Source organism: Idiotropiscis lumnitzeri, chromosome 21 (genome assembly GCF_059441095.1).
Source record: "Idiotropiscis lumnitzeri isolate Australia: NSW breed Sydney's pygmy pipehorse chromosome 21, RoL_Ilum_1.0, whole genome shotgun sequence".
Taxonomy (NCBI): Eukaryota; Metazoa; Chordata; class Actinopteri; order Syngnathiformes; family Syngnathidae; genus Idiotropiscis; species Idiotropiscis lumnitzeri.
Window position 1 is genome coordinate 12,264,236 of NC_142411.1, and position 22,081 is coordinate 12,286,316.

At 43.8% G+C, this 22,081-nt stretch overlaps 1 protein-coding gene and 1 pseudogene across 4 annotated transcripts in view; one reads left to right on the plus strand and one right to left on the minus strand.

Annotated features, from left to right (window-relative positions):
• The window catches only part of mdn1 (midasin AAA ATPase 1), a 165,303-nt gene that overhangs the window by 110,437 nt on the left and 32,785 nt on the right, over nucleotides 1-22,081 (minus strand). For all 4 annotated transcript variants that reach the window (XM_088285694.1, XM_088285693.1, XM_088285692.1 and 1 more), the window contains exons 16-25: nucleotides 21,326-21,537; nucleotides 21,144-21,247; nucleotides 20,740-20,884; nucleotides 17,877-17,973; nucleotides 17,687-17,800; nucleotides 13,393-13,540; nucleotides 13,098-13,205; nucleotides 10,583-10,734; nucleotides 10,173-10,351; nucleotides 8,925-9,133 (exon numbers count right to left, since the gene is read on the minus strand). In XM_088285694.1, coding sequence (XP_088141820.1) covers nucleotides 8,925-9,133; nucleotides 10,173-10,351; nucleotides 10,583-10,734; nucleotides 13,098-13,205; nucleotides 13,393-13,540; nucleotides 17,687-17,800; nucleotides 17,877-17,973; nucleotides 20,740-20,884; nucleotides 21,144-21,247; nucleotides 21,326-21,537 — 1,468 coding nt within the window. The remainder of the gene's footprint in view (nucleotides 1-8,924; nucleotides 9,134-10,172; nucleotides 10,352-10,582; nucleotides 10,735-13,097; nucleotides 13,206-13,392; nucleotides 13,541-17,686; nucleotides 17,801-17,876; nucleotides 17,974-20,739; nucleotides 20,885-21,143; nucleotides 21,248-21,325; nucleotides 21,538-22,081) is intronic.
• On the plus strand, nucleotides 14,352-17,146 carry LOC148316997 (uncharacterized; annotated as a pseudogene).

Genomic DNA, 22,081 nt, shown 5'->3' on the forward strand with positions numbered 1-22,081 from the left:
AATTAGAACACAAGTTAAACACTGAAACATGCAGGGGATGCCTGAGGAACAGCAGGGCGGCGACAATCTTATTAAAATTTAACTTTTTAAGCAAAGGGATGATGGTTTTGGGATAAGTTTTAAATGAAGTATTCTATGAACATGTTGAAAGAAAATCTTTGGAAAGGGGAATATCTAGCCATTGGAGATTGGTTTACCAAATATAAAGTTGGACTAAATAGTTTTGCAGATGATTTATTAACTGATGTGTATTAAATGTGACAAAGGTGGAAGACAGATGTTTTTTTTTTTTTTTTACTGTACGACGCGAACGCTGACATGACAATTTTAGAGGATATGACATCATTCCATAAATACCAGACTGCTAACATTCGCATCTATGAGCTGTTTGATGTCACAGGTGCAGTTTCGTCAGCTACGTCCTTGAGAGGAGAAACAACTTCACGGGGAGTGAATGGGAAAATCCAGAGACCCACAGTTGTAAATTTTGGCATACGCTGGCTAAATTAAGGCAAAATTATGGATCTGCCAGCACAAATCTCAGTGAAATCAAGGCGGACGCGCCAAGGGAGGGGTCTCTGTGTGGAATTGGAAAGTATCGTTTGGTGAATGACAGTGTGAAAGAAAAAGTGTTTGGATGCCGGGCCTCAGGACAGAAAATTGTTTGAGGTCACCGGCAAGCCCTTACAGTACTTAGGATGCGATGGGTGGACAGGCCTGATCAACCTGAATCCCTATTGCACTCCCGAGTATTGATTTTGAAATTGTTTTTGGAGAAAGATTGGAGTAATTAAATTCAAGCATCAAGTGAATGATTGATTGACGTTATTACACAAAATTTATGCAAAACTGAAAGTTTTGGAAGGAAGATAATTTACCCCTTCTCATTCTCACTTGCAAGTGCCACTCGTCCAGTTCTGTCCACAGGTTTGAGGTGACATGTGACCAGTGTGACCAGAAGGCCAGAGAATGCTTCAAATAGCGCCTCACCACTACCATCCCAGAGGTTCTCCTCAACAAGGAGGGAGATATAAGATATATTCACATTGGATGCGCGACTAGATAACACACACCCAGTCCAGGATAGGGCAAAATTTTCTTGGATTGTTTAGACTTTTCCATATAATACAGCACCACAGCAGTGATACTTGAAGTTAATGTCGAATTAGTGGCACTGTTTTTATGGAAAATTACTCACTTAACGCAAGGGTAAGTTGTTGTAGAGGAGATATTTCAGACAAAACTGACCCTGAAGTGGTCTCAAGCACGTGTCTCATGTTGGATGTATGAATGTTATTCTGATATTTTCCATTGTATCGTAGTTCATTGTATTTAGGACTAAGACATTGTAAAACACTGTTTGGAAGAACTTATAGAATACCTCAAATTTAAGAACAAATGGGAAATAGATGTTGAAGCAACTTTAGTTGACCATATGTGAAAAATGTTAGGAAAACAAAAGACAGGCGCAAATTTAGAGTGACAAAGCTCTTTCCGTCTCCCAGCAGGGGCAGTAATCTAGTAAAGCCAGGATACTGGGTGCTTGTAAGAAGTTTGAAGATAAGACATTTGTAATTACCCAAGGGGGAAGGAGGGGTTAGTAACAGCTCTCACAGCTGTAAAGATAGCAGAAAGGTCAACATTGGTTTATTTGACACGTTGTAAAGAGGTCACGTTGGTTGAAATCTCCTACAAAGGAGACACCAGACTAAGAGGTTTATACAGAGTTACAAGCGGGACAAAATTTATTTCAGAGGAACTATCCTCACTTGAGGCCGAGGCCAGATCTGCTGACCAGCATGATGGTCACCAGCTAAATGGGGACACCTCAGGTGAGATTGGCTGTGCCGTGCATCAGATATTTCTGGCCCGTTGGGGTCGATGTTGCTGTGTCTTTCAGGTGGGGAAAAGGGAGACAGGCCTGGTCTATGTGGCCAGGGCGAGACGTGAATAGAGTGAGACTTCCGGCAGTGACCCATCCAATAATGTCGACATTACACAGCTGTTCCAGTTGGCCGTCCACAAGGGCGTGCCCCTCCCAGTGGCAGAAATCAGGCGAAATAGTCCATCAATGAGAAATGCTACTCGGGCTAAGTAGAACACATTTTGTACATAATTTTGCACGACATCAGAAAAGGAAAATATGGGATTGGATTAAGGAGCGTGACTAAAATTGTTGTACTTGCAGGTTTAGAAGGCCAAGAGAGATAAGAAAAAAGGAGGCAGCTGCTCCTTCCACTTCTGCTGCTTCTGGGCAAGGTTCGGGTGACGCAGCGCCACAGCAGACTGGCTGCTGTCCATAGCAGGCCGGTCAACGAGGTTGGGATTGCAGTAACAGAGGTACGGGTGGTCATGGACAGGGATTGTGAGTGGGGTGTGCTCTGGCTGCGGGGTGTGGGGTCACTGGGTGATGAGCTGTCCATGCCGAGCCACTTTCTGGAATGTGCCATCCTCCGGTGCCATATCTGTCACAAAGAGCTCCACCAGCGCAGGGGGCGCCACCGTTACCCACTCCCAACGCACTTGACACAAACCCGCTCGTACCCCATTCCATGACAGGGGGCCGCGGAGCTTCAGCGTTCGAGGACTAGCAGGTCCTAGCATTCCGGGGACGGTGGATGGACAAGTTTTCGATGGTGCTGGATATTGGGGCGAGCTATGAGCTCCTTCCGCAACCCCCACTGAGCCATGTGGACTCTCAAGAGTGCCTGAGTCACTGCCATTGACTGAACGAACACTGGAATTCGAGTGGCATTCCCGGATGGGACTGAACTTGACTCTGCACATCCGTCGGAGGGAGCATATGTCGTGCTCTTTTCCTTCCCAGTGGCTAAACTGAACTGAAACATTTGAGGGCAGCTCTGAAACCTGGTTCCCATCCTCCCGCGGTGGGTATGCCCTGTTCTTGCTCTGGTCTGAGTGGTTTAGCAACCGCCACCCTTTCAATTCACCGATTGACGTATCACATTGTACATGTGATCACAAACATGATTTGGTTTATCAAAAATGCACTCATCCAAATTTAGTCATGAGTGCATCTTGCGTTAGAATTATATATTTGTTATGTCTACTGGCGTTGCCTCGCACGCGTGCCTTGTCCCTGAGCAGCGGAAATGGTATGAATTGTTTACTTTCGCCGAGCCACAAATCGCATTGAATATTGATGAGCGTCATCATACTAGAGGTCTAGACCCCATAGTTGTTGCACAATCGGGAGATCATATTTCAGCACCGACTACAAATTCTTTGGTTTTGGGGACATTACTAAATTTCAAAATTTCCAGGGAAGGGTCGCTCGGAAATGGTAGTTCTGTGTGTGTCTCTGCTAGAGGTGTTGTGGACCCAGGGCCCGACTGATTTGGGGCTCGGCTCCACAGCTCCGCGATTGTTTTTACTGTCTCTACCCCCTCCCCCAGTTGACAGAATCAGTGTGGGCACAGCCTGTAGGTGGATTGAGCCAATCATGAGACAATAGGAGGTGAAGACTGCAGCGGTCTTGGAGCTGTGTATGTCTTGTAGAGCACCTTTTCTTCCCATAAAAAAAAAAAAAAGAAAAAATAGAGGTTTAATTCGGTATCTGCGTTATTATAGTTTTGGGATTTTTTATTTTAAGCATAAATGGTTACTATTTCATTTGTGTTGCTTTAAAATTTGTCAATTAACAGTCAAAATTGGAGCGTGAGCTCGAGGCTTAATTTGTAATCTCGGAACACAGTTAGATATTTGAACTCAGTGAACTCAGCATCACTGGAGTCGGACATCACTCCGTACATCAACCTCCGGGTGCTTTCCCGGAGGTGGACTCATTCTCGCTGATAAGGACAGTTTAGAGTTCTGGCTAGAACCTGACACGCCATCCAATTGGGAACTACAGGACAAAAGTGGTACCATAGCTCACAGTTGCGCCCGGCCCCAGTATTTGTGCCCGCCATGGTTGAGCTTAGAGGTTGACCGCCCGGACGGGCAGGTCAAGAGAGGGAATGTGTAGATGGCATGAATTGGATCAAAGTCAGACACTTTCGAGTCTGAACAAAGACGATGACGATGCAAATGTTTAACTTATTGACTATTTTACCTGCTGGCGTGTGCTTTGTGTGGACGATGTTTGCGTTTGAACATAGGATGCGGGATGACAGAAGTGATGGAGCGAAAGGAGCATGTAATGGAATGGTATGGTATGGAGCAGAGCGAGATGATGGTAAGACGCTGACATAGACACAACAACTACTGCTAAATCTGAAATGTAAACAACCGACACAGGTGAACACTTGGGTACAATTTTAATTGGACACACCCATGGAATGATGTGGGAATAAAAAAGAAAGAGCCTATTTTTGACACCCAAGTTGCAAAACAAAAGTTCACCTGCCTAAAAGTTAAATGGGACTGGTCCTGGGATTGGAAATCTCCAGGAGTCATGGTGTAATGAAAATGTGTCTTTGCCAGTAGGAATCCCTCTTGCTCGTGATGATGTTTGGCTGTGGTGTGGAGAGAAAGTGCTGTACGATAGGCTTCCCACCAATGCCTCAGGTAAGTGCGCCCTGGTAACGCTGATCATGCCAGTTAGTGTGACAGCCTTAGATCTGGCCAAAATGGAGTGGGAAGGTGTTGGACAATGGGGAAGAATCCCCTTCCTTAACAGGAAGAGAAGGGACATGCAAGAATGGTTGAATGCAGGAGATCCCACGTATATAGATGCAATTGGAGTTCCAAGAGGGATCCCTGACGAGTATAAATTGGTGGATCAAATTGCGGCAGGATGGGAGAGTATTTTCCTGTTTGTTACGGTAAACAAAAATGTGGACCGGATTAATTATGTTGATGATAATGTCCAACGATTGGCGAACTTCACCACCTCGGCACTCCAGGCAGTGCATGAGCAATTGGCTGCCACGTCTCTTATGGCATTCCAGAACAGAATAAGCTTAGATATGGTGTTAGCCGAAAGAGGAGGAGTGTGTGGTATTTTTGGGGATCAGTGTTGTACTCTGATTCCCAACAAAACATCTCCTGACGGTCGCCTTACCAAGGCATTGGAGGGTCTGCGCACGTTAAGTGACAAAATGAAGGAGCACTCAGGTGTGGACACCAGTTGGTACTCTGACTGGTTAAACATCTTTGGCAAATATAAAAGCTTGATTGCATCAGTACTGATTTCTATCGCTGTGTTTGCCGCTATTATGGTGTTATGTGGATGTTGTTGTATTCCATGTATCAGATCATTAACTGTTAAGACAATTGAACGCACGTTGGGGCCACTCCCTCCTGGTGGCCAGTACATGATGATCCCTTAGAAGGACCCCCAGGAGGGGGGGGGGGAACAGCTGTGGCCCTACGGGAGTCCGGGATGTGAGTATGTGTAGATGGCCTCAGCGACCTGAGGCCATGAGGAGGAAATGAAATTTTCTACGGATTTTCTACTAGAATGACATTTTCTATTGATTTTTAAGTTTTACTAATTTTCTATTGATTTTTAATTTTTTACTAATTTTCTATTGAGCTTTACCTCACCTTCTATGGATTTATAGTTGTTACTAATTTTTCGTTGTTTTATTTTTAGCTCGTGTTTAACAATAAAATGAGGGGTTCGAGTGATGACCTCAGTTGTCTGAGGTCATGAGAGGGAATAAAGGAGTGGAAGAGTTTAAACCTGGCTAGTTTTATTCGATGTCCTGCATCTTGTGTCACTGTTATTCTGTGGTATGCTGTGTGGGTGGCTGGTGAAGTTGGAAAAAGAAAGTGAAAGAATGTGAGGTTTGGGAGGTTTTAGGTTGGTGCCTGGCGCAGACAGACACCTCGAGCGGGAAGGGGTCGACAAGAAACTCGACCCTTCAGCCACAAGCAGGAGGGGCCACCACTTGAAGAAAGACCAAGAGAAGCAAGCTAAAGTTAACTGCAGCATACACATAGCCAATAGAATCATGCCAGGATGCCTTTGTCTCTGTGTCATTTGCATATTGTGTCTATAAATTAATGCTGAACAGCGAAGACAGAGAGAGCTGTATTGAGAGGGACCCAAACTCAAGTTGTAGATTTGTGTGTTAGGAATAAATCCACTCGTGTGTGAAAATGCCGGCTTCCTGATACCTTTCTATTGCAGAACGAGCGCGCATATTGTTGGATGTGTGGGAGTTGGGTAAGGTCGCAAATTGGAGTCAGATTACTTATTTGAGTTTACATTGGGTTAAAGTTAAATTCTAACATTGATATAAAGATAAATTCCAACAATATATATATATATATATGTAGATATACACATGTAGATATACATATATATATATATATATATATATATATGTAGATCTACATATATATATATATATGTAGATCGACATATATATATATATATATATGTAGATATATATATATATGTAGATCTACATATATATATATATATATGTAGATCTACATATATATATATATATATGTAGATATATATATATATGTAGATATACATATATATATATATATGTAGATATATATATATATGTAGATATACATATATATATATATATATATATATATGTAGATATACATATATATATATATATATGTAGATCTACATATATATATATATATATATATGTAGATATACATATATATATATATATATATGTAGATATACATATATATATATATGTAGATATACATATATATATATGTAGATATACATATATATATATATATATATATGTAGATATACATATATATATATATATATATATATATATATAAATATATATTTTTTATGTTTCCCCAAAATCCATGATACTTTTAATGAACATTCGTTTGCATGCCGCTGGGCTGGAAACGAAAATGTAAAAATCAGTTTTACTGCACTCGAAGTTCGATGTTTTTACGTGCGCTCACCTCAAACTTCAGCGGATAACTTTGCACAAAAGGGTGGTGCTTTGTTTCGTAGTGGCGCTTCGCAATGTTGCGACCGTTTCGGAGCATATGATGCACACTGGTTTTGAATCGACTGCAGCCAGAACGAAACTAAATTTATCCGTCCATCTATTTAAAACAACATGCATCGACCTTGCTAACTTTTTAGCACGGCATACTGTCAGCAGCACTCTCTTCTGGTCTGCTGCGCAATTGGCAGTGGATCATAAACAAAAGATTTGATTGGCTCAAATCAATGACGCCATTTCCGTATTAACTAGAATTGCAGGGTCAACGTTTGCGAATGCGCCCTGAAAAAAATTAATCATAGATTGGTCATGGGTCCGGTCCGAACCATCTGTCGGTCCGGATCCGGTCCGAACCATCTGTCGGTCCGGATCCGGACCGCAGTCCCCAATGCCTGAACTAAAGATTACATCCAAGGTCCTCCCCAAACCACTAGAGGAGAATGTAACTAGAGGGCAGAATCTTCATAGATCCCTATGGAGGTAAGTCCATGCCGCTTTTTAATATAGCTTGTGACTGCTCGCTCGAACATTTCCACTGTTGAAACAGAGACTTCAAAGATGTTAAAGGGCCAAACTGCAAACATCATACTTCAGCATTGAGTGCTGTTATGCTTGCCTTGAACCCTCTTCTGATTTCTTTGCCTTGAACCCACTTCTGATTTCTTTGCCCATCTGCCGCACCTGTTTTTTATCCATCAGGCTGGCTTCAGACCACCTTCCTTCTTTTCACAGGCTAGAGAGAAACAGTCAGATTGGGCTCTTTTGCCAATGAACATCTATTATCATAGAGCACTCCCTTGTCAATGGAATTGCATCACAACTTTGGTGGCTTGATTATGTGAGCCCAGGTGATGTTCTCCTCAAACGTCCTGAGCTATTTCCTTGTACACAGAGCCATGGAAGTCAAAGTAATGATGTCATCCGTGCACCTGTCCACCCACCACCCATTTGGACACCCTCACAATGACCTCCATTGAAATGTGTCACTTCCACGTTGTCTTCCAGGTCTTTCCTTGTTGCGTTCTCTATTGAGTAAAAAAACCTTTTAGGAACTTGAAGGAATCTTTGTAGAACCTTGTTCGAGATCTTTCATTTTTCCTGCAACGTTCACTTGGGTTTTCTGCTCAGCGGAGGAATATAAGTCTTTTTATGTCAGCCAGAAGCAACTCAATGCTATTTGTTCCTATCTAAGACAGCTTTCATCCACTGCTTCCGAAGCAAAAAATTACAGTCAGCCGCTCACCACCGCATTGGGCGAATAAAACATATTTGTACGGAATCGTACGGACGCTCTACAATGTGAACTGTGCAAGCCCGTATTGTATTCTGACGCTGCACATTGTACTCTAACCGTTTCTTTTTGTTTAATGCCAAAAAGACTGTGTTAGTCACGGAATACACAGTTTGCACCATACAAGGTGTGGACAAAAAAGAAAAAAAAAGGGGATGGATTGAAGGACGTCGCTCACTCCCTTATAAGTTAATGGACCGGCAAGGCAGAATTCACTCACTTGGGAAGTCTTACTTGGTTAGCAATAACTACTAAGATGAGTTACTGTGCGTTAGTTAGTTAGTTAGCTAGCTAGCTAGCAGGGAGACAAGTCAACCTTTTCATTTTGGATTTTGCGGAGACTTAAAACTTTCTGAAGAATATTTGGCAAACATTTGCGACACTGAACAAACCCTGACGTGAATGCGCTAAAAGACATCTTAACAAAGTTAAGTTTGGCGTGTTTTTTTTCTTTAAATTTTGACATTCATTTTCAGTTAAGGGGTTTAATATGCTCTCAGCCTGTCAGTCTGCTCCAAATATCTGTTATTGGCCTCCTTGACTACTAATAATCCATGTCAGTATCGGCCCTGAACTGTCAAAAAAAAATATCATTTAGCAGTCAACAGAAAAAGGAAATTGAAACAATTTTCCAGGATAACTGATGTCTTAGGTTATAGAAGCACGTGGTACCAATGAATTTGGCCATGATTGTAGGTATTGTGTTCATGGAATACCTTTCGACCCCCATAGAGACCAGGGGGGTTCTGGGTAGCAAACAACATGAATCTTGTGTGAGCCTTGATGACTTCCTGTGTCTCCACCACAAAAAGCTCGCGGTTGTCATCTAGCAGCCTGTTGAGGGCCTCGAGAACATCAGTGGGGGCCAGATTCAACTCATCAAGGATGAGCCAGTAACCTTTTCTCATGGCATCGATGAGAATTCCTGCAAGACATCCAAATACAAGTAGCATTTAAAGTCAGGTCCATTAATATTTGGAGCAGTAGATGAGGAAAATGGTTTTGTAATAAACTTCCGCGCAAAATAATATTTTATCCAGTTAATCAATGGAAAATCGATTAAAAACGTATTCAATAGCGATACCCCAAATTTTGTCAATCAAGTGGTACACTGGTCAAGCATTTCATACCTACTCGCTTGCCCCTCTGTGCAACATTTTTGACTTGTACGTTAACAGCAGATATCGGCTAGCGGAAATCACAATATTCATCCATGCCTTCCTGCTTGCCGGTTCCCTCCCAAGACTTAACAAAACTTCAACGTAGCTAAATCACCGATACATAACCAGTCGGGGTTTTTGTGCACATTCTTGCTCTTGTCCGCTCCAGCCTGTGTAAGTAAAGAGATCCACACAGTATTTGTGGAGGTGAACATATAAGCTCACATTTGATGTCAATAAAACCAAAATAATGCGCAGAACACTTTTATACTTTCAGAGGTTGAAGTGGACAGGAGTAGTAATGTGCATTTGCATTTTAGTGGCTATCGGTCGCCGTTTTAGACAACATAACTGACAAACATGGCAATATTATAATGCTTGTTTCCCTGCTGTGACGACGTAAACGGTTGAGACCTGGAAAAAAATAAGCTGAGATCCAAAAGTAGGTGTGCCAATTTGCCGTGAATATCACCGTAAAAAAAGTCCTTAAATCACTTTTTTGGGTGTGGATTTCTAGTACTGAGTTAATTTATACAATTTTTTCATAATAGTCCTTACATTTTGAATATGATAACCTGCTAAGAGTTTTAAAAACAGGGTTGATCCAAGTAGTCCAAGATAGAAGGGATAATTGATTGGTTAATTTTTATTTTATTTTTTAACATTTTTTTAGCAAGTTGGGGTAATGTGTAAGATACCAATGGTAGATCTGCAAAAAGAGTAAATACATAACGGCTATCTATAATGTGATTATACAGTATTTAGACTTCCAGTAAACAGAACCGGTCTGAAGACTGCGCTTACCCTCTGTGAACACCAGTTTGCCTTTGTCATCTGAGGAGTAGCATCCTATGTACTCCTGGATGTCCGTGTGCTCGTGGTTGTTGATCCTAACACAATGGTTACCAGTCGCTGTAGCCAGCCAGCGGATTAGACTCGTCTTCCCCACAGATGTTTCCCCCTGGATCAGCACCGGGTGAGTTCTGCAATAGATGAAGCATTAGTGAGCAAGTTTATATTTACGCACACGCTCGCACACCTTGATGATTTATTACTCATATTTTTAATATTTGGAAAAATCTCCACATTGCCGTTATGGGGTGAAGTGTGTATGGTTTTGGGGTAAAAAATGTTAATTTAATCTAATTTGGAATGAAACTGTAACATAGAAATGTGGCAAAAGTGAAGCACGATTACGGATGTATTGTACCTACCCTGCAGATACCACTCGAGCAAGGTCCCGTAGGTTGAGTTTGACTGAGGGTGTTAGAATGTAGCTGGGATCCAAAGTTGGCTCCAAGTCTCCCTGAGATACCCAGTAGCCCTCAACCGCCACATATTGTTTGCCCACAGGAGCCACAATGGGCTGAAAGAAACATAAAGAGCAAATAAGATAGGATAAAAATGTAATCACATGTGAAATGTGAAAGGTTGGACTAATTTCCACTCTGAAGTTGCCCACGGTGAGAGACGCAGAGCAGGTGTGGGCATATTTATTGCCCCTCTGCTTAGCGCCTGTACATTAGGTTCACTCAGTAGACAAGAGGGTAGCTTCGCCTTCGGGTGGGGGGTACGGGTCCTGACTGTTATTTGTGCTTATGCGCCAAACAATAGTTCACAGTACCCACCCTTTTTGGAGTCCTTGGAGCGAGTGCTGGAGAGTGCTCCCACTGAGGACTCCATCGTTTTGCTGGGTGACTTCAGTGCTCACGTGGGCAATAACAGTGAGACCGCAGGGATGTGGTTGGCAGGAACGACCTTCTTGATCAGAACCCAAATGGTGTTCTGTCACTGGAATTCTGTTCTCGTCAAAGATTGTCCATGACGCACACAATGTTCAAACATAAGGATGTCCATAAATGCATTCAAGACGCCCTGGGCCTCTGTTCAATGATCGATTTTGTAGTCGTATTATTGGATTTGCGGCCACATGATATGGACACACGGGTGAAGAGAGTGGCAGAGCAGTCAATAGGTGGGGGAAGGTGCTGGTCCGACCTGGCAGACCCAAACGTATTGTGAGGGTTTGCTGAGAACGTCTCGCAAAATCTCCTGTCAAAAGAACTTTGCGCACTCCCGGGGGAGGTGGCACACATTGAGTCCAAGTGGACCATGTTCTGTGCCCCCATTGTTGCGGCGGCTGACCGGCGCTGTGGCCATAAGGTGATCAGTGCCCGTCATGGTGGCAACCCCCAAACCTGTTAGTAGACACCAGCGGTGAGGGATGCCATCAAGCTGAAAAATGATGCCATCAAGCTGAAAAATGAGTCAAATCGGGCCTTTTTGGCGTGTGGCGAATAATTTCCTTTGAAGAAATTCTGGGTCCACCATCTGGCGTCTCATGGGGGGGGGAGTAGTGCGCAATCAACACTGTATTTAGTGGGGATGGGACCCTGCTAACTTCAGCACGGGACATTGTGAATCAGTGGAGCGAGTACTTCGAAGACCTCCTCAATTCCACCAACATGCCTTCCCATGAGGAAGGAGAGTCTGAGGTCGCCGAGTTGGGCTTTCCTATCCCTGGGGTTGAAGTCAGAGAGGTGATAAAAAATGTGATAAAAAAGGCCCCGGTTCCTGAGGTTTTTTGTGTGGTTTTTGTCCTGGCCGGGCAACAGTGGACCAGCACTACACTATTGTCAGGGTACTTGAGGGTGCATGTGAGTTCTCTCAACCAGTCTACATGAGCTTTGTGGACTTGGAGAAGGCGTCCAACCGTGTACCCCGGGGGAATCTTGAGGAGGGTGCGCCAGACGTATGGTGTATCAGACGCCATAGTACGAGCAGTTCGATCTCTCTAAAACCGATGTCAGAGTTTGGTCTGCATTGAGAAGGTCAGATTCATTTCCAGAGAGTTGGACTCCGCCAAGGCTGTCCTTTGTCACTGACTCTGTTCATGACTTTTAGAGAAAGAGTTTCTAGCCGTAGCCAAAGTGTGGAAGGTGTCTGGTTTGGTGGTCTCAGTATTGCATCTCTGATTTTTTGCAGATATTGTGGTATTGTTGATTAGCTGTAGTGTAGTTTAGAGATTTTTGATACATTGAATGCAATTGAGTTATTCAGATGTCCAACTGTGTTTGTGGTCATAGAACGCATCTTGAGTCCAATGCAGAATGTTAGTGACTATTATGTTTTTCTGTTGCTTCTCTTGATGGAGCCATCGACCGGTCCCAAAAATAAATAGCAACGCAAATCAATCAGCAACAGGAGACCACCATCTGTAACTTGCCACTTAAATTTGATCCAACTGGAAGAGTCCCACTTCCTCGATCCTCTTCATTTTATATCATGTTTGATTACTTGAGATTGACTATGCTCACATCGTTGGAAACAATTTAATTATAAAACTTTGTTGATGTTACCAAATGCCGAAATAGGTTTCTGTCCCTTTTGCCTTTACACAATGTGCGACCGACCTCCCGCGACCAAGGGACACAGATTTTGTTACAGCAGCCAGAAGCAACAGACTTTCACAATAAAAGGGGTAGTACGAATGGCGTTAATGTGTGATAAAATAATTGTCTGCATTTAAAATAAACTAGTGAGTAAATGCAAAGTTAATGCGTTAAATTGCCCAGCCCTAGTTTTTAGCAAAAAAAAAAAAACTTCAATTTTTAAAAGGGAAAAATTCAAGTCTGTCCTTTCTGTAATATATCACCCAAATCAGCTTCAAGCTTCACCTTTTCAGTGATTGCATGCCATGACACTGCATATGTTTCTGCTAATTCTTACCTGATTGAGACACTTGGTGTTTCCTTTCAGAATGTGCTGACAAACCAATTTCTGTACCACAGGATGGGACATCCTGTCAAGCTGCGTTAGAAAGCTGAGGCAGAAACCCTGCAAAAATGAAGTGGACTATTATGGCTAAGTAGCTACCGGTGCTTGAGCATGCTTAACATGAAATAAGTAAAAGCACAGATAGACAGCTTGTCTTTGAAGCGTGCAACAACAAAAAGTGAACGAACTAGTGAAAGTAACTTGTGCTTCAATTGCATTGGTGAATTAATGTTCTCTGGCTTCTTACCTCATAAAGTGAACGCTGCACAATAATGCATGGGTTTGATGCCACATACTTAAGTGCCCGACATAGCGTGCGCAGGCTATAGTGGGGTCTTTGACCTGTCCCATCCACAAGGTGTGAGGTGGCCTCCTCTCTTACTGCCAGGTAGAAACTACGCATACATTTCGGAGTGCATTAATATGATGAACATATGGGTAAAATAAAAATCAAATATTAAAGGGATAAATTGGGCCGTGCTTTAAATACAGGTGTCATGCCACCAACTATGGTCCTCTAGGGAGCCTATCCTGCATGTTTTAGATGTTTCCCTCCTCTAACACCTGAGTTAAATGATCAATTCACCATCAAGCTCTGCAGAAGCCTGATAGCGATTATGATTATCAGGCGTTGAATCAGGCATTTTTTGGGGGCGGGGGCATTTAAAATGTGCAGGATAGGGGACCTTGAAGACCAAAGTTGGCGATTCAGAAAATATGTAACTCCACATTTAATTGATGAGACATCAAAGTGCCGCATGCCTTCTGGCACTGTGTTATTAAAATAGAACGATTTTACGTCATAAGCAGGCATTATCTTACTCTTACTAGCCGTTAGCGTATAATGTTACTAACTAGAGATCGGTAAGCTATCAATTTTAATGCATTTTTTTATTTTTATTTATCTGTCTGTGTAATCAATTGAGTGAATAAGAGGTGTAGTCCACGTTTACGTACTGTTTCATCAAAGGTATAAAATCCAGGGACACAAAGTAAAAACTCTGTCACAGTCTAGGTTTAGCCACAAGTGCTTCTACTCACCCCTCCACCTTATCGTGGTGGAGGGGTTTCCGTGTCCCAATGATCCTAGGAGCTAAGTAGTCCGGGGCTTTTTTGCCCCTGGTAGGGTCACCGATGGCAAACAGGTCCTAGGTGAGGGTCCAGACAAAGCATTGCTCCCAAGAACCCAAATGATGACGACAATACATGGACCACGATTTCCCTTGCCCGGACGCGGGCCATCGGGGCCCCCCTCTGGAGCCAGGTCTAGAGGTGGGGCTCATCGGCGAGCGCCTGGTGGCTGGGCGCCTGGTGGTTGGGCCTGCACCCAGGGGGCTCGGCCGGGCTCAGCAAGAAGAGGCAACGTGGGTCCCCCTTCGCATGGGCTCACCACCAATGGGAGGAGCCAAAGGGGTTCGGTGCATTGTGAGCCGGGCAGCGGCAAGAGGCAGAGACCTTGGTGCTCCGATCCCCGGCTACGGATACTAGCTCTTGGGACATGGAGTGTCACCTCTCTGGCAGGGAAGGAGCCTGAGCTGGTGTGTGAGGCAGAGAAGTTCCGACTTGACATAGTCGGACTCACCTCCACACACAGTTTGAGCTCTGGTACCAGTCCTCTCGAAAACGGTTGGATACTCTACCACTCAAGTTGCCCAAGGTGAGAGGCGCCGAGTAAGTGTGGGCATACTTATAGCTCCCCGGCTTGGCGCCTGTACATTGGGGTTCACCCCGGTGGACGAGAGGGTAGCCTCCCTCCACCTTAAGGTGGGGGTGACGGGTACTGACTGTTGTTTGTGCTTTTGCACCAAATAGCAGTTCAGAGAACCCACCCTTTTTGGAATCTTTAGAGGGTGTGCTGGAGAGCCCTCCCCCTGGAGACTCCCTTGTTCTGCTGGGGGACTTCAATGCTCACATGGGTAATGACAGTGTGACATGGAAGGGTGTGATTGGGAGGAATAGCCCCCCAATCTGAACCTGAGCGGTGTTCTGTTACTGGACTTCTGTGCTCGTCAAGGATTGTCCATAACAAACACCATCTTTGGGTATGCGCACTTAGCACCAGGACACCCTAGCCCGCAGTTCGATGATTGACTTTGGAGTCGTATCATCGGATTTGCAGCCGCATGTTTTTGACACTCAGGTGAAGAGAGGGGCGGAGCTGTCAATTGATCACCACCAGGTGGTGAGTTGGCTCCGGTAGTGGGGGAAGATGCCGGTCGGACACGGCAGACCCAAACGTATTGTGAGGGGCTGCTGGGAACGCTTGGCAGAATTGCCTGTCAGAAAGAGTTTCAACTCTCACCTCCGGCAGAACTTTGCCCACGTACCGGTGAAGGCGGGGGACATTGAGTCTGAGTGGACCATGTTTCGTGCCTCCATTGTTGAGGCAGCCGATCGAAGCTGTGGACGTAAGGTGGTCGGTGCCTGTCGTGGCGGTAACCCCCAAACCTGCTGGTGGACACTGGCGGTAAGGGATGTTGTCAGGCTGAAGAAGGAGTCTCATCGGGTCTTTCTGGCCTGTGAGACTCCGGAGGCAGTTGACAGGTGCGGACTGGCCAAGCGGAATACGGCTTCGGTGGTTGCTGAAGCAAAAACTCGGGCGCGGGAGAAGTTCGGTGAAGCCATAGAAAATGACTTCCAGACGGCTTCGAAGAAATTCTGGTCCACCATCCGACGTCTCAGGAGGGTGAAGCAGTGTACCATTAACACTGTTTATAGTGGAGATGGGGTGCTGCTGACCTTGACTCGGGACGTTGTGAGTCGGTGGTGAGAATACTTTGAAGACCTCCTCAATTCCACTGACACACCTTCCAATGAGGAAGCAGATCCTGGGGACTCAGAGGTGGACTTGCCTATCTCTGGGGCTGAAGTAACCATGGTGGTTAGCAAGCTCCTCGGTGGCAAGGCCCCGGGGGTGGATGAGATCCGCACAGAGTTCCTAAAGGCTCTGGATGTTGTGGGGCTGTCATGGGTGACACGCCTCTACAACATTGCGGGGACATTGGGGACAGTGCCTCTGGATTGGCAAACGGGGGTGGTGGTCCCTCTTTTTAAGAAGGGGGACCAGTGCTCCAACTACAGAGGAATTACACACCTCCGCCTCCCTGGTAAGGTCTACTCAGGGGTATTGGAGAGGAGGGTCCGTCGGGAGGTCGAATCACAGATCTAGAAGGAGCAGTGTGGTTTTCGACCTGGCCGCGGAACAGTGGACCAGCTCAACACTCTCTACAGGGTTCTTGAGGGTGCATGGGAGTTTGCCCAACCAGTCTACATGTGTTTTGTGGAAGGCGTTCGGGCAGTTCTGTGGAGTGTGCTTCGGGAGTACGGGGTACCAAGCCCACAAATACGGGCCGTTCGGTCCCTGTACCACCGAAGTCAACGTTTGGTCCGCATTGCCAGCAGTAACTCGGATTCGTTTCCAGTGAGGGTTGGAATCCGCCAAGGCTGCCCTTTGTCACCGATTCTGTTCATAACCTTTTTGGACAGAATTTCTAGGCGCAGCCGAGGCAATGAGGGTATCCAGTTTAGTGGCCTCAATATTGCATCTCTGCTTTTTGCAGATGATGTGGTACTTTTGGCTTCTTCAAGCCATGATCTCCAACTCTCACTGGAGCGGTTCGCAGCCGAGTGTGAAGCAGTTGGGATGAAAATCAGCACCTCCAAACCTGAGACTATGGTTCTTAGTCGGAAAAGGGTGGAGTACCCTTTCCAGGTCGGGGCAGAGATCTGCCCCAAGTGGAGGAGTTTAAGGATCTTGGGGTCTTGTTCACGAGTGAGGGGAGGATGGAGCGAGAGATCGACAGGCGGATCGGTGCAGCAACCGCTGTGATGCGGATGCTGTATCGGTCTGTCGTGGTGAAGAGGGACCTGAGCCTAAAGGCGATCTACGTTCCTACACACCCCTATGATCACAGGCTGTGGGCCGTGACCAAAAGTACAAGATCTCGGATACAAGCGGCCGAAATGAGTTTCCTCCGGAGGGTGTCCGGGCTGTCCCTTAGAGACAGGGTGAGAAGCTCGGCCATCCGGGAGGGACTCAGTGTCGAGCCGCTGCTCCTCCACATTAAGAGGAGCCAGATGAGGTGGCCCGGGCATCTAATTAGGATGCCTCCTGGACTCCTCCCTGGTGAGGTGGTCGGGCATGTCCCACCGGCAGGAGGTCCCGAGGACGACTCAGGACACGCCGGAAAGATTATTTCTCCCGGCTGGCCTGGGAACGCCTGGGGATCCCTCTGTAAGAGCAGTAAGACGTGGCCGGGGAGAGGGAAGTCTGTTTTTCCCTGCTGAAGCTGCTGCCTCTGCGACCCAACCCCGGATGAGCGGCAGAAAATGGATGGATGGATGCTTCTACTCAACCGTTTGGGAGCTCGTTTACCTGCCAGTTGCGTAAAAGCCCCTGGGGCTTGCATTTACAACATACAAAAATTTCCTTTGAGATCAATATCTAACAAGCCTAACTGATATAAAATACAATTTCACCCGCAAGTAATGAACTTTGATTTCTCAAAGTACACACAATACACAAGTCAAGTGGTTTTAACCTTATGATTCCATCGATTACACTCCTGTGAGGATTCAGGTTTTTTAGGTAGACTGAAACTAAGATCCGCAAGTCTCCCTCATTTTCCAGCTCCTCTATGTACAGCTCTGTAAACCTGCAGAAATGCAATGATAAGTATAGAGCAATTAAGTGTCTGTATTGTTTTAGTTTGTATGTCTGCACCATCTTACCTGTTCCTAAGGCCAAGAGGCAAGTTTCTTTTACCCACATCAGTAGCTGGGTTCATGCAGGCAAACAGTCTGAAGTCTGGGTGCCGAACAAGGGCAGCTAGAGCAAAACCGATAAAACAAACCAAATTTAAAATAATGGCCACAACCTCGCATGTAGTGTAATTCTATTTTTTTTAAACCACAACATAACGACATAAAAGGTTAAATTTATATAAATGGCAATAGAGTATTATATAAGTAGAGAATCATAAAGCCTTGTGTATAATTTATTATTCCTCAATTTTTCCTTATTCGTCTTGTGTAGATTTGTGGGGGTCTCCCCTCAAAACTACAATAAATGCAGTTGTGGTTTTACATCAGAAAGGATCATATATCAAGACGTACACTCATACGGACCCACTATTTAAAAAAATCAAACAATTTCAAAGAAATATTATTATAAACATACACAAATAAATGTTTAGGGCAAAAACGCTCTCTTCCTTATTTCATGCGAAACTCTTGGTAATTTGGGAGATGAGTTTTGTAAGTTTACTGTACAAAAAGCTGGTAAAGGAATTAAAAGATGCATTTCTGTTGGTGGAGTGAAATACTTGAATGACCTAAATACATACAGTATTGTAAATTTTGTGAGTCACTTTTGGTTAAAAAAAAATTATGTGCTCGCAAAACATTTTTTTAAAGTTTAAAAAAAAAAATAATGAAAAGAATTTTTAAAAAGTAGGTTGATAATGAATTGTATTGAGTTTTGTTTTTTTACAAACATTTGTAAACCAGTAGCTTGCCCAAATATGTTGTTTGTAAGAGGACAAAAAAAATTGGCCATGCTTAATATGCTTATGTCACCAATCTGTATGATTGTTGATTGCTATAGTGTGAGTTAGGGCTGTGACGATAATTCGATATCGATATGTATCGCGATAGTTTGGTAATTTATATCAATGGAAAATGGTATTGATAAATTATCGATTCCAAAAAAAAAAACAACGGAGCAGATTCGACCTATCACTGCCCAACTCGTCAAACTCCCTCCCATTGAGGAATTACAACCTGAGGCTTACGCATGCGCCGTGGAGCTAGCGTGACTCAAAACAAAAAAAACGGGTGGCGTAAGCTGGACTTACCGGCCGACTTGAGGAAACGTCTCTCAGTTCCATCACATGGGAGCGCCGGAGGGCAGAGGCAAGCTTGCTTAATAGTTAAACCGATAACAAGCACCCTCCCCAGACACACACGGGATGAAACGGCCAGTAGCTCCACCACACGAGAGCTCTGGAGAAGCGAGGCGGTGTATGTAGCAGTTAAGCTGCTAACAAGCACCCTCCGCCGACACGCATTGGACGAAACGGCCCGTAGCTCCAGCACACGAGAGCTCTGTCACAAGGGAGGCCGCCGTGCGTTGTACATTTTAAAATAAAACAAATCGTAATTCAGCCCTTTTCTCTTTTTATTTTCAATAGCAAAAATAAATGGATAAATAATCATAATAATAATACGATATATATCGATATCGACCGATATGACATACATGCGTCACAATATAGTTTTCAGCCATATTGCCCAGCCCTAGTGTGGGTATTGTCAAGTATAGCATATGACAAAATAAACAATACAAAAATAAACACACTACTCTAAGCAGCGTGAGTACTTTTGGCCTACTCATGTCTGTCATGTATTCATAAGTATATATCGACTTTTTTTCTTACCCAAGGCGTGTACTCAACTGTGCTTTTGTAGCTTTAAGTATTAATTGTGTTGTTGCTTTTTTATGCATTTGCAGGGTATGCAGTGAAATGAGGCTGACAAAGTGTAGCATGTAACCACGGTGATGTTTGTCACTGGGAGAGATGATTCTTTGGACCCACCCACCCAAAGACATTAAGATCTTTGATGGAACACGTGGGTCCAGAACAGGTTTCCCAAGTTGTTTAAAGTACAATGTTAGCCATTGGGCCGAAAAAAGGCATTGTACAATAGGGTTGATTGTGGAATTTCGGAGTATGAAAACTGTCCCAAGTGTTCATACTTTCAGGTTAATAACTGGTCCAGGTTAAAAACTGCGGGAAGCTGGAGTTAATGGCACAGGAGTGGTGACATACGGAGTACTAGCACTGGGTTATGTTACTCAAATTATTTGTGCAAGTTATTTTCTCTATAAGACCAAATTTTTATGCTGTATTTAAATAATCAAATTGATACTTGATAACTAAGAAAGGTGCTTGTTGGATTTACAACAAATTGTCAAGCACTTTCAAATTCACGTAACTGGAGATTCGCTTTTACAAAAATAATGATTGTCAGTGTACCTTTGTTGCGTTAGTTAAAAAGGCATCTAGAAAGTCCAATATCGGTGAGGTTGGGACGTTGTTTAATTTTTTAAAAAAGAATACAATTATTTGCAAATCATGTTTACTCTATATTTAATTGAATACATTACTAAGACCAGTTGATGTTAAAACTGTTAAACTTTGTCTTTAGAAAAAAATTAAATCCAAATCAGTTGAATTTCATTCACAAGCCCATAATCAAAAGGTTCAATCTGGAGAAATCACTGCATGAAAGCAGCAAGGTTGAAAAGCAATATTGAATGCCGATACCCTCAGATCTCTTTTTGCTAAAAAAATAAAAAAATTAAAATATGCTAAAAGCAGTTTATCAGTTTCATCTGCTCTTTGTAGTGTATTCAATGAATTATATGTTGAACATGATTTGCAACTCATTGTTTTGTGTTTTTGTCTGTTGAACACAACGTCTATACTTCAACGGAATTGTTTTTGTTGGAATTAGAAAAATAAGTATGGGAACAACAACGACAATGCAGAATTACCACCTCCAGTTTCACTTTAAAAAAAAAAAAACACACCTAAATCTCCACGGTCCAGCAGAACTAATGATCCAGCACTGCTCTCCAGCAGTCCACTCAAACACTCTAAGGTCTCAGCTGCTGCTAGATTGATCTCATCTAGTAAGATCCAATGGCCCTTCTTCACTGCCTTGGCTAATGTTCCCTATAAAAATAAAAAAGAATACAGTCTGACACTGCTCCAAACAAAGAATACATTTCGATGAGAATTTATGTTTCGTTACAACTTGGTGTCTGTAAACCTTGATGTATTTATGTATGCCTATAAGCAGTATGGGGATGAGATTTGGATTTGCTTATTATGAGCACACCTCAACAGTGTTCAGAAACTGGAATAACATCCCTCTGAAAAACTGAAAAGCAATTGTGCAAGAAAATGGATGATCAGATCTAAAGTCCTTTACCTCCACGAATGCAAAGATCATGGCTGTCTCACAGGCTTGAATCTGCTGCTGAGTCTGACTCAGTTTTGTTGCCATGAAGTCCCACTTCTCCTGCAGTAGGGCAGCTATACATAGACCGCAGGGGGGGAAAATAAGTAGGCGAGACAGCAATAAATATAATTGATTACATTACCACTTTTTACCATTTGCATTTCCTTTCAACTCTTTAGTGAGGAAAGATTTACAAACGTGGTCCATGAGTTTGAGGAGATCGTGCCAACGCTTCTCCCTGAAGCAAGTATGTACATGACCGAGAAAGGCTAAGTTTTGCTTCCTGGAGTAAGTCTGAGAAAACAAGTCCTCGAAGGCCTCTCGCAGGGGAAGTAAGATCTGCCTGTGGTCTACTGGCTTGTACCTAATTTGGATAGATAACAAAAAAGCAAGTTGCATTACAGGAGGTGATCAATAGAAAAATCAGCCTCGCTCTTCACCCGAGTGTCCAAAACATGCGACCGCAAATTCGTTGATACGACTACAGCATTGATATCAAACTGGTTCCAAGTGCACATATGGACACCCTTATGATTGAACATCGTGTTTGTCATGTACAACCCATAACGAGCAAAGAAGTCCAGGAACAGAACACCACAGAGGTTCAGATTGGGGGGACCGTTCCTCCAAATCACGCCCTTCCAGGGCTCACTATCATAGTCCACATGAGCACTGAAGTCCCCCAGCACATTGAAGGAGTCCCCAGGGTGAGGGTTCTACAGTACACCCTCCAAGGACTCCAAAAATGATGGATACGCTGAGCGAGTGTTTGGTGCATTGGCACAAATAACAGTCAGGACACGACCCCCCAGACAGAGGGAGGTTCATTTCTAGAACACAATTCCTCTCCATAAACGCAATGTTTACACTATTATGCGATTTAAAAATATGGTGAAATTATGTTTATC